At 42.4% G+C, this 12,604-nt stretch overlaps 1 protein-coding gene across 1 annotated transcript; it reads left to right on the top strand.

Moving 5' to 3' along the window:
* The first annotated feature begins 7,990 nt into the window (after window positions 1–7,990).
* Window positions 7,991–8,974, top strand: gpr12 (G protein-coupled receptor 12). Its single transcript, XM_067985408.1, has one exon. The coding sequence runs from the start codon at window positions 7,991–7,993 to the stop codon at window positions 8,972–8,974; it is 984 nt and encodes a 327-aa protein (XP_067841509.1).
* The last annotated feature ends 3,630 nt before the right edge of the window (window positions 8,975–12,604 follow it).

Here is a 12,604-nt window from a genome sequence, read left to right as displayed (position 1 = left end):
TTAGCCCATACTTTTCCGAGTGCCAATTAATTTTGTCCCGGATTATTGTCTCTAAAAGATTCCCCACCACCGCCGTTTGACTGGCCTGTAATTCCCGGGTTTATCCCTCTCCCCTTTTTTGGACAGGGGTGTAACATTTGCAATCCTGCAGTCTTCCGGCACCACCCCCATATCTAAGGAGGATTGGAAGATTGTGGCCAGAGCTTCAGCAATTTCCACCCTTACTTTTCTCAGTAACCTAGGATGCATCCCATCTGGACCCGATGACTTTTCTACTTTGAGTACTGCCAATCTTTTAAGTACCTCCTCTTTATCAATTTTTATTCTATCCAATATCGCTACTATCCCCTCCTTTACTGCGACAATGGCAGCATCCTCTTCTCTAGTGAAGACGGATGCAAAGTATTCACTTAATGCCTCAGCCATGCCCTCTGCCTCCACAAGAAGATCTAATTTTTTGTCCCTAATCGGTCCCACCCTTCCTTTGACTACCCTTTTGCTATTTATATGTTTATAAAAGAATTTTGGGTTCCCTTCTATGTTAGCCATTCTTCCATTCTCATACTCTCTCTTTGCCCCTCTTATTCCCTTACTTAGATCTCCTCTGTACTTTCTGTATTCAGCCTGATTCTCTACTGTATTATGAACCTTACATTCATCAGGGTTGTGACTCTTTGGAATTCTCTATCCCAGAGTGCTGTGGATGCTCAGTCGTTGAGTATATTAAAGGCAGAGATTGATAGATTTTTGGACTTTAGGAGAATCAAGGGACATGGGGATCAGGCAGGAAAGTGGAGTTGAGGTCAAAGATCAGCTATGATCTTATTGAATGGCACAGCAGGCGCAAAGGGCCATATGGCCTACACCTGCTCCTATTTCTCATGTTTCTTATGTCATAAGCCTCCTTTTTCTGTTTCATTTTAATCTCTATGGACGCTAAATTGGGTCGTGTAACACCCATTGTTTCAGCGCTACCTGGCCTCTCTGACATTCAAGATGGCGTCTTGGATGTGCACACACGTTTCCTGCGTGACGTACGCCAGACGCCATCTTGGTATAGAAGTTAGCGCAGGTACAGATAACGAATGCTGGAATCATGTAAAGTAGGGAGAAAATGGCTTCAATCAGTTTGCAACATTGATTTAAAGTGATAGACATCATTTTGGGACTTAACACTCAACTCAACGCATAGTCTTAACCCCGACCATCTGAACATCTCTTAGAGTGCCTGGAGGACCCCCCCACCAGTGCTATTTAAAGGGACCATGCAGGATTTACAGGTCAGTTCCTGGATTATTGCTTCTGGCTGCCGAGACATTTGTAACTGTTTTTGGAGGTCTCCTAGACTTCAATACTAGGACGCGGGGACATAGCCTAACATTTAGAGCCAGGACTTGCAGGAGTGAAGTTAGGAAATACTTCTACACGCAAAGAGTGGGAGACATTTGGAACGCTCTTCTGCAGATGGCAGTTGATGCTGGCTCATTTGTGAATGTTAAATCTGAGATTGAGCATCGCGCTACCCCCGCCCAAAACGGACCCTTGTCCAATTTTTCCCTCTATATCTTTAGTCATCCATGGAGCTCTAGCTTTGAATGCCCTTCCTTTCCCCCTCGTAGGGATGTGTCTACTCTGTACCTGAACCAACTCCTCCTTGAAGGCCTCGCATTGTTCAATTACTGTTTTGCCTACCAATTTTTGATTCCAGTCCACCTGATCAAGATCCCTTTTTAACTCACTGAAATTTGCTGTCCTCCAGTTAAGCATTTTCACCTTTGATTGTTCCTTGTCCTTTTTCATAACTATTCTAAACCTAATGATATTATGATCACTGTTCCCCAAATGCTCCCCTGCTGAAACATGCTCCACCTGCCCCACTTCATTCCCCAGAACTAGATCCAGCACTGTTTCCTTCCTGGTTGGGCTGGAAACACACTGTTCCAGAAAGTTCTCTTGAGCACATTTCAGGAATTCCTCCCCCTCTTTTCCCTTTACACTGTTACTGTCCCAGCCTATATTGGGATAATTGAAGTCCCCCATTATCACAACTCTATGGTTCTTGCATCTTTCTCTAATTTGCCAGCAAATATTCTCCTCTATCTCCTTCCCACTATTTGGTGGGCTATAGTATACACCCAGTACGTAATAGCTCCTCTATTGTTCCTTAATTCTAACCAAATAGTTTCTGTCTTTGACCCCCTCAACTACATCATCCCTTTCCAATGCTATAATAGTTTCTTTGACCAATACTGCCACCCTCCCCCTTTCTTACCTTCCCTATCTTCCCTGAATGCCTTGTAGCCAGGAATATTAAGTACCCAATCCTCCCCTTCTTTGAGCCAGGTCTCTGTTATTGCTACAGTATCATAATCCCATTTGGCAACTTGAGCCTGCAGCTCACCAACCTTATTTACCAAGCTGCCTACATTTACGCACATGCATTCCAATCTCCTCTTAGACTGCCTCGCATTTGCCCTCTGTCTGATCCCTCCTATCATTCTGGTGAATTTGTGCTGCAGCCCCTCCAAGGCCAATATATCCTTCCTGAACTGAAGGCAGTACTCCAGATGGGGATCTGACCAAGGCTCTATACAACTGAAGCATAACTTCCTCCCCTTTGTATTCCAGCCTCCTTGAGATAAAGGCCAACATTCCATTAGCCTTTTTGATTGCTTTTAAATGATTTGTGCAGTTGGACTCCCTTTGCTCCTCTACAGGTCCTAGTTTCTCACCATTTAAAAAATGTATCTTTCTTAGGTCCAAAGTGAATGACTTTGCACTTCACAGAATCATAGAATCTTACAGCACAGAAGGAGGCCATTCGATCCGTCGTAACTGTGCCAGCTCTTTGAAAGAGCTGTTCAATTTATCCCACTCCCCACCTTTTTCTCCATAGCCCTGCAAATTAATCCTCATCAAGTACATGTCCAATTGTCTTTTGAGAATTCCTGTGGAATCTGATTCCGCCATCCTTTCAGGGAGTGCGTTCCAGATCTTCTGTGTGAAAATAATTCTCCTCATTTCTCCTTTAGTTCTTTTGCCAATTATTTTAAAACTATGACCTCTGGTTACCGACCCACTTGCCAGTGGAAACAATTTCACCCTATTTGCTCTATCAAAACCCCTCATTATTTTGAATACCTCTATTAGGACTCCCCTTAACCTTCTCTGCTCTAAGGAGAACAATCCCAGCTTCTCCAATCTCTCCACATAACTGAAGTCACTCATCCCTGATAACATCCTTTTTTTATTTGTTCATGGGATGTGGGCGTCGCTGGCGAGGCCAGCATTTATTGCCCATCCCTAATCGCCCTTGAGAAGTTGGTGGTGAGCCGCCTTCTTGAACCGCTGCAGTCCGTGTGGTGAAGGTTCTCCCACAGTGCTGTTAGGTTGGAAGTTCCAGGATTTTGACCCAATGACGATGAAGGAACAGCGATATATTTCCAAGTCGGATGGTATGTGACTTGGAGGGGAACGTGCAGGTGGTGTTGTGCCTGCTGCTCTAGGTGGTAGAGGTCGCGGGTTTAGGAGGTGCTGTCGAAGATGCCCTGGCGAGTTGCTGCAGTGCATCCTGTGGTACACACTGCAGCCATGGTGTGCCTGTGGTGAAGAGAGTGAATGTTTAGGGTGGTGGATGGGGTGCCAATCAAGTGGGCTGCTTTGTCCTGGATGGTGTCGAGCTTCTTGAGTGTTGTTGGAGCTGCACTCATCCAGGCAATTGGAGAGTATTCCATCACACTCCTGACTTGTGCCTTGTAGATGGTGGAAAGGTTTTGGGGAGTCAGGAGGTGAGTCACTCGCCACAGAATACCCAGCCTCTGACCTGCTCTTGTAGCCACAGTATTTATGTGGCTGGTCTAGTTAAGTTTCTGGTCAATGGTGACCCCACGGATGTTGATGGTGGGGGATTCGGCGATGGTAATGCCGTTGAATGTCAAGGGGAGGTGGTTAGACTCTCTCTTGTTGGAGATGGTCATTGCCTGGCACTTGTCTTGTGCGAATGTTACTTGCCACTTATCAGCCCAAGCCTGGATGTTGTCCAGGTCTTGCTGCATGCAGGCATGGACTGCTTCATTATCTGAGGGGTTGCAAATGGAACTGAACACTGTGGAACCATTAGCGAACATCCCCATTTCTGACCTTATGATGGAGGGAAGGTCATTGATGAAGCAGCTGGAGATGGTCGGGTCTAGGATACTGCCCTGAGGAACTCCTGCAGCAATGTCCTGGGGCTGAGATGATTGACCTCCAACAACCACTACCATCTTCCTTTGTGCTAGGTATGATTCCAGCCACTGGAGAGATTTCCTCCTGATTCCCATTGACTTCAATTTTACTAGGAGTCCTTGGTGCCACACTCGGTCAAATGCTGCCTTGATGTCAAGGGCAGTCACTCTCACCTTACCTCTGGAATTCAGCTCTTTTGTCCACCTTTGGACCAAGGCTGTAATGAGGTAAACCTCCTCTGTACCTTCTCCAAGGCCTTGACATCCTTCCTAAAGTGTGGTGCCCAGAATTGTACATAATACTCCAGCTGAGGCCTAATCAGTGATTTGTATAGGTTTAGCATAACTTCCTTGTTTTTGTATTCAATGCCCCTGTTTACAAAGCCAAGTCTCCCATACACTTTTTTAACCAGCTTGCCCTGCCTCCTTCAAAGATCCCTCTGTTACATGCACCCCCCTCAAAATAGTACCATTTAGATTACACTGCCTCTCCATGCTGTTCCTCCCAAAGTGCATCACTTCACACTTATCCACATTAAATTGCACCTGCCATGTGTCTGTCCATTTCACCAGCCTGTCTGTATCCTCCTGAAGTCTGCAACTATCCTTCTCACTATTTACTACATTGCCAAGTTTTGTATCATCCGCAAACTTCAAAAATATACTCCCTATATCCAAGTCCAGATCATTTATATATAAGAAGAAAAGCAATGGTCCTAATGGATATGGGGTTAGGGCAGGAGGGTGGAGTTGGGATATAAGATCATCCATGATCTTACTGAATGGCGGAGCAGGCTCGAGGGGCTGTATGGCCTACTCCTTTTCCTATTTCCTGTGTTCGTATTTCTTATGTTCTTATGTTTGTATGTTCTATTACCGATCCCTAGGTATTTGCCCACATTGAACTTCATTTGCCATTGTTTTTGCCCATTCATTTAATCTATCTACGTCCCTTTGTAACTTCCTATCTGCACCACTTATTGTCCCTTCTAACTTAGTGTCATCGGCAAACATGTATATACAACTCTCTATTCCTTCATCCTAGTCATTAATAAATATGGTGAAAAGTTGAGGCCCCAGTACAAATCCCTGGGGAACACTGCTTGTCACATCCTGTCACATTAGTTTAGATAAGATTATTATCTTTTGTACAATATTTGTTATTCCAAAACTTTTCATTTTATTAAAAAGATAACATTGTATTTCGAAACTTCTCTTACTGGTCATTTGCTACCATTGGTCATAAGGATAAAGAATATTCTTGAAGTGCGCCATTTAAATAATTATAATATGAAAAGTGATTGTTACAGTGGCCTAATTTATAACATCATGCATCATAAATGGAAAATGAAGCTTACGGTTTTTGATAGAAATGTGTTTTGACAAAAGAACTAACTTGAAATGCTTTTTCTCCATTTTTCTGGCTTCAGCTCCTAAATGGATGGTATTATTGTCGGTGCAATGGATACATTTAGAAAGTATTTATGTATTTGTTGAGTTCTGACCATTGATGCTTTGATAGATTGGCATTGTCTATTGATCCTGTTCATTGGTATATATAACAGTTTTCAGCAGCATATTAAAAAAACTCTTAGGACTTAGACATGCATTCTTCTATCATTAGAATCGTAGAATCATAGAAAATTTACGGCACAGAAGAAGGCCATTCGGCCCATCGTGTCTGTGCTGGCCAAAAATGAGCCACCCAGCCCAATCCCACTTTCCAGCACTTGGTCCGTAGCCTGTAGGTCACGGCACTTCAAGTGCACATCCAAGTACTTTTTAAATGTGTTAAGGGTTTCTGCCTCTACCACCCTTTCAGGCAGTGAATTCCAAGCCTCTACCATTCTTTAGGTGAAAAAACTTTTCCTCAACTCCCATCTAATCCTTCTACCAATCACTTTAAATCTATGCCCCCTGGTTATTGACCTCTCTGCTAAGGGAAATAGGTCCTTCCTATCCGCTCTATCTAGGCCCCTTTTAATTTTGTACACCTCAATCAAATCACCCCTCAACCTTCTCTATTCCAAAGAGAACAGCCCCAGCCTATCCAATCTTTCCTCATTGCTAAAATTCTCCAGTCCTGGCAACATCCTCGTAAATCTCCTCTGTACCCTCTCTAGTGCAATTACATCCTTCCTGTAATGTGATGACCAGAACTGTACACAGTATTCAAGCTGTGGCCTAACCAATGTTTTATACAGTTCCAGCATAACCTCCCTGCTTTTATATTCTATGCCTCGGCTAATAAAGGAAAGTTTTCCATATGCCTTCTTAACCACCTTATCTACCTATCCTGCTACCTTCAGGGATCTGTGGACATGCACTTCCTCTACACCTTTCAGTGTCCTCCCATTTATTGTGTATTCCTTTGCCTTGTTTGCCCTCTCCAAATGCATTACCTCACACTTCTCTGGACTGAATTCCATTTACCATTTTTCTGCCCACCTGACCAGTCCATTGATATCTTCCTGCAGTCTACAGCTTTCCTCCTCACCATCAACCGCACGGCCAATTTTTGTATCATCTGCAAACTTCTTAATCATGCCCCCTACATTCAAGTCCAAATCATTAATATATACCACAAAAAGCAAAGGACCTAGTAATGAACCATGTGGAACCCCACTGGAAACAGCCTTCCAGTCACAAAATCACCCGTGGGCTATTACCTTTTGCTTCCTGCCACTGAGCCAATTTTGGATCCAACTTGCCACTTTCCCTTGGATCCCATGGGCTTGGATCCTATTGCTCGGCATAGATCTACCTTTTCCTCAATTTAAGTTATTTTATATTCTTTTGTTATATTACATGCCTATGCAATAATGCAAAAAAAACCCTGAGTGATTATTCACTGCATAACAGCCACACCATTCATTATTGGTTAGAACCTAATCTGGAGCACTGCGGCCAGTGACGGGGCAGGACACCAAGGGTATCACGTCGGACAAACACCTTCTGGTCTAAAACATGACCCCCCCCCCCCCCCCCGCTGACGATGAGGCATCCATCCCGCATGGTTTTAAATGTTTCCCAAGTGACTGTATCTGCATCCTATTTCCCGCTTCATCTTGTATTGAATAGTTATAGTGGGGCGCTCAGCTAACTGTGGAGATCCCTTTAATACATGCACTGTCTGGCTGGCTGGTGGCTGTCTCTGCTTGACTCTTGTTGCTGTGAATGACGTCGGTGCAGTGATTCAGCTGCTCTCCTTCACACATCCAGCGGATTTACTGCTAGCTCATTCAGCGATGTACCGCACCGGCGAGGCTGGGGTAGCAGCAGCAGCAACATCTGGACAAGCACAAAGGCTTTGAGCCGCTGTTTTAACAACCGGGCGACGCTGTCGTCCTGCGGCCGGGGGTGAGACTTTGAGGAGCAGAGGGACAAAAAATTGCAAGGGGAGATGGTGCAGCAATAAGGAACACATGGGGGCTTTGCATCAGACAGGCGAGGTAACCTGCAGAGTGGTTTTAACGTGTTTGTCATTTAACATTTGTGCTTTTTTATTGTAATTCAAATTTTCATATTTCGATGGCACGATTCAGTGAACCATTCTAATAGTTATAAATATATTTCATTACAAGTAATCATTGAGGAATGTATATCTGTTGATGCAATAATATCATCAATGTGCATCTGGGGGACATTTACCCTGCTCATATTCACAGGAGGTGGTTCATTTTATTTCATGTAAATGATGGGTATTTGCAGTAACCAAGATTTTATATTTCTCTTTGCCCAGCGTTAGGGGACAGGAAAAGATAATGAACGAAGACTTCCAAAATACATCTCATGAATATGGGCGCTGGGTGGCTCAGTCTGCCGAGAACACCTCTGCAGCGGTTGCCTCTGTGGTCCCCCTCTCGGAAAGCGTGAATCCTTGGGACATCGTCCTGTGCACCTCGGGCACTGTCATCTCCTGCGAAAACGCCGTGGTGGTGGTGACCATATTCCACAGCCCCAGTCTCCGAGCCCCCATGTTTGTGTTGATCGGCAGCCTGGCCGTTGCCGACCTGCTGGCGGGCGTCGGGCTCATCGCCAACTTCGCCTTCGCCTATCTGCTGCACTCGGAAGCCGCCAGACTGGTCACCGTGGGTCTGGTGGTCGCCTCCTTCTCTGCTTCCATCTGCAGCCTGCTGGCTATCACCATAGATCGCTACCTCTCTCTGTATTATGCCTTGACTTACAATTCAGAAAGGACCGTCACTTTCACCTACATCATGCTCATCGTGCTCTGGGGGGTGTCTACCTGCTTGGGATTTTTACCTGTCCTGGGCTGGAACTGCCTGAAGGATGAATCCACGTGTAGCGTCATTAAACCCCTCACGAAAAACAACGTGGCCGTCCTCTCCGTGTCCTTCCTGCTGATGTTCGCAATGATGCTCCAGCTCTACATCCAGATCTGTAAGATTGTGATGAGACACGCCCATCAAATCGCCTTGCAGCACCATTTCCTGGCCACATCCCACTACGTGACCACCAGGAAAGGGGTCTCCACCTTAGCCATCATACTGGGCACCTTCGCTGCCTGCTGGATGCCTTTCACCGTTTACTGCTTGATAGCGGACTACACCTACCCATCTATTTACACCTACGCCACCCTGCTCCCAGCCACCTACAACTCCATCATTAACCCTGTCATCTACGCCTTTCGAAACCAGGAGATCCAGAAGGCACTCTGGCTCATATGCTGCGGGTGTATCCCTCCCAACATCTTATTACGGGCACGGTCCCCGAGCGACGTATAATGAATTGCTAAAGAGGCCAGTAAAAACAGAATGAACATTACGTTTCTCAGGCAATTCCCCATAGTTGTCGATGCACCGTAATTTATTTCACTTCAATGCTTCTTACGGTTATATTCTTCAGGTCAATCCTCTGGGGCCGGGGAGTGTTTTTCTCACTCGAGTTGGAACGAGATCGCTGAACTCAGATCGCAGTGTTACAAAAAGAATATGCTGGGAGGGGTGTCTACCCTCAGTTTATTTTTTTCTTGAAATGTCATTTCCCACGCAATATTTAGCTTTAAAAATACGAAGATTAACAAAAAGTTACTGTGGTTAATGTTTCTATGTTACTGATGTGTTATGTATAAATATTACATTTTTATGGGGGATTATTAGTATTTTAAATTACTTGGAGACGGGGTTCCCTCCAGTAGCAAACTATGAACCTATTTAATTTATGCCATTTTCAATACATACAGCAATAGCGTAATAAATCACTACATATATTCACCAGGGTTTTTAACATACTGTATTGATGTTTGAGAATGAAAGGTTCTAATGTATTAGCAATATAGTTGGTTCCCAAGATGATGTATTATACTTTCAATAAATGAAGGTTAGAAAGACAAAGTACCATTATCAATAAGCTTGAACATTTTAAGTGCGTTAGTCTCTTAATAGTTTCAATATGCGAACAGCATAACGCTACACTTGAGATATATTAAACTGGTTGATTTTGACTTTGTTTTCCTATTCCTTTGGTAGTAGGTTTGAGAAATTTACTGTTAGAACCGATAACTGAATTTGTGTGGGAGGAGAGAGAAGCACTTTTTAAAAACAATTAACCCTGAATGGCCTCCTGATTAGTTTCATTGTTACCCAGATTCTGTGTACTGTGATAGACTCCATGCACTTTCACAATAAATCAATAATGTTTGCTGAAGCCCTGAGCATTCAGCACTGTGGTTTGACACAATAACTAATCTGTGCCCTAGACAGCAGCCATTGCATATTAAAAATAATTTTAAAAACTTAAAAGCATTAAGAAAGTCACACTGTCACCTATTTGCATTTGAACAGATTTTACATCCTAACCTTGAATTAACAAAATAACCAGGGGAATTCTGATCCCCTCCAGATTGCACCAAGAAAATAATTTTCTAAAATAAGCTGTAGTCAGTAAAAGAGACCACACATGTAATGTATAAAATAATAAAATATCATTCAAAACTACAAAAAAATTGTTATTAAGTCACTTTGTTGCACTTTACTTTATTTCACTGGTGGCGATGATTTCATAGAATCATAGAATAATACAGCACAAAAGGAGGCCATTCGGCCCATCATGTCAGTGCTGGCTCTTCAGTAGAGCTACCCAATTAGCCCCACTCCCCATATATATATAAATAGGTACTAGGTCACTGCCACTTCACAATCCATGTCATATATATCCCTGCAATATACTTTTTCCATCCTTGAACAATTGAAAATTGGCAGCAACAATCTAAAATGATAGCTATCACTGGTAAATTACTTTTTATAGTAAGTAAAGTAATGTAGTGCAAAGTTGTAAGTAGTGTTTAAGTACTGAAAATACTTAAATCTAGCCTAACATCCAATGTCAGAGGTGAGAGGAGGTTAGCTTGTTGTCTGTTTATAGCTGTCAAAATACAACCGAACAATAAATGTAAGAGCACTGTGTTATGTGGAAATGTGTTCTTTTATATATACTAGTAGTGAAATGCACTTTATTTTAGCAAAAATGGCACAATCATATCGTATAGAAAAGGAAACAGCACTGATTCTCCTTTCATTCTCCTTTTATCATTTGGATGAAAGTAATTTTCATTGTAAATTGTTATTAATTTTGTATACATAAAATGTGATGAAGTAAAGTCATTTCTTAAAGAAATGTGTTGCATTTACTGTGTGGGATACAGTTGAGACAGGTTGCACTCCAATGTGCTGTGTCACAGAATGGTAGGAAGTGGGTTCATCCCTGCAGTTGTCCACATTGTGAGATCCTAATCTTAACAATGGATTAAAGGGAAGATGTCAAATGGAGGTCAGGTACGATCCAACAGGGAGAGAGAAAAAACAGAGGTGAGTTGCTCCATTCTGGTCTTGAGCACCTCCTGTCTGTTGGTTATACAGCAGCATTGGCAAAGGCCTGAGAACAGGTTTCCTGCTTGCCCTCTCTTAAGGTTATGGTGCATGATATGGAGAGAACTCAGAAGAGATGGCAAAGCAAAGAGAAAATAATAATGTTATCAAAAACCCCATTTCAAAATTACATATGTTAATCAGCATGAGTTTCACAAATGCAAAAAGAACATTTGCCTATCAATCCAAGAACATTCTGAAATGACCCCATTTACAGCCAATGTTTCACAAGTATGCCAACATCTAAGCCTGAATATTATGTTGAGTGATATTATTGTATGAATGCTTGTTCATATCAAATTCTCTGGCACATATTTTAAAAGAGGCTTCAGTTGTTTATTTTAAACAGATTAGTGCCTCCATTAAAATAGTGGATAAAATAATTCAATATGAACATGTATGATAATATTGCTCAGCATAATTTTCAGGTTCTAGCTTTTAACCTGAACCTTGTTGTTTATTCTTTACAAAAGAAAAACCAGGGATAAGAAAGGCCATTCAAATCATTAAAGCCCATCCCTATATAGTACTCTAGCTTTCCCATTTCTCCTGTCCAGCTTTATTTTGATTGTCCCCAATGTTTTTGTTTCTATACCTTATCTTTGGGTAAGGAAATTCTTCTTTATATCTTTTTAAAATTTACTGTTCACAGATTTAAATTTGTATCCTTTGGTGCTACTTTACTGGCTTACCTTGAGTTAATATTTTAAGGTTTGCCTTACCTATATCATGAATATTTTGCATTTTATGCTGAGGTCCCTCCTTAAATATCTTCTCTCCAGCCTGTGCAGCTTGAGCTTCTCTTATTTTTCCTCAAAGCTCATCCCTTTTACACTTGAGATCAGTCTTGTTGCTCCTCTCAATGTCTTTTCATTTACTATTATTCATTTGCCAATGAGGCCCCAAGCCATTTTTCACATGACTATTCAACAGCAAATGTGGGAGCACCATCACCACAAGGACTGCAGCGATTCAAGGAGCAGGCCTTGGCAGGGTAACCAGGGACAGGCAATAAAATGCAGTCTTGCCAGTGTCACCCACACGCTGAGAACACATTTTTACAAAATATTCTTAGAATAATTTTGTTTTTGTGAGTACTCAGAATTTTATTGAAAGCTCTTTTAGTATTATTTTTCTTCAAAGTCATAAGAACATAGAAGAGTAAGGAGTGAGATAAATCTATTCAGTCTATTGCTTCAACTGACCGAGTACAAGTTATACATAGAAACAGAGAATGCTGCAGCTCAGCAAGTCAGGCAGCATCTGTGGAGAAAGAAACAGAGTTAACGTTTCAGGTCGAAGACCATTTGTCTGTTTCTTTCTCTACAGATGCTGCCTCACTTGCTGAGCTTTTCCAGCATTTTCTGTTTTTATTTCAGATTTCCAGCTTCCACAGTAATTTGCTTTTTACAAGTTATACAATAATGGATTGTGCCAATTTATTTAACAATGAATGAGGTGAATAAGCACAGATTAAAGATCCAAAAA

The sequence above is a fragment of the Heptranchias perlo genome, chromosome 6 (genome assembly GCF_035084215.1).
Source record: "Heptranchias perlo isolate sHepPer1 chromosome 6, sHepPer1.hap1, whole genome shotgun sequence".
Classification (NCBI taxonomy): Eukaryota; Metazoa; Chordata; class Chondrichthyes; order Hexanchiformes; family Hexanchidae; genus Heptranchias; species Heptranchias perlo.
This window is presented reverse-complemented; position numbering and strand designations above follow the sequence as displayed.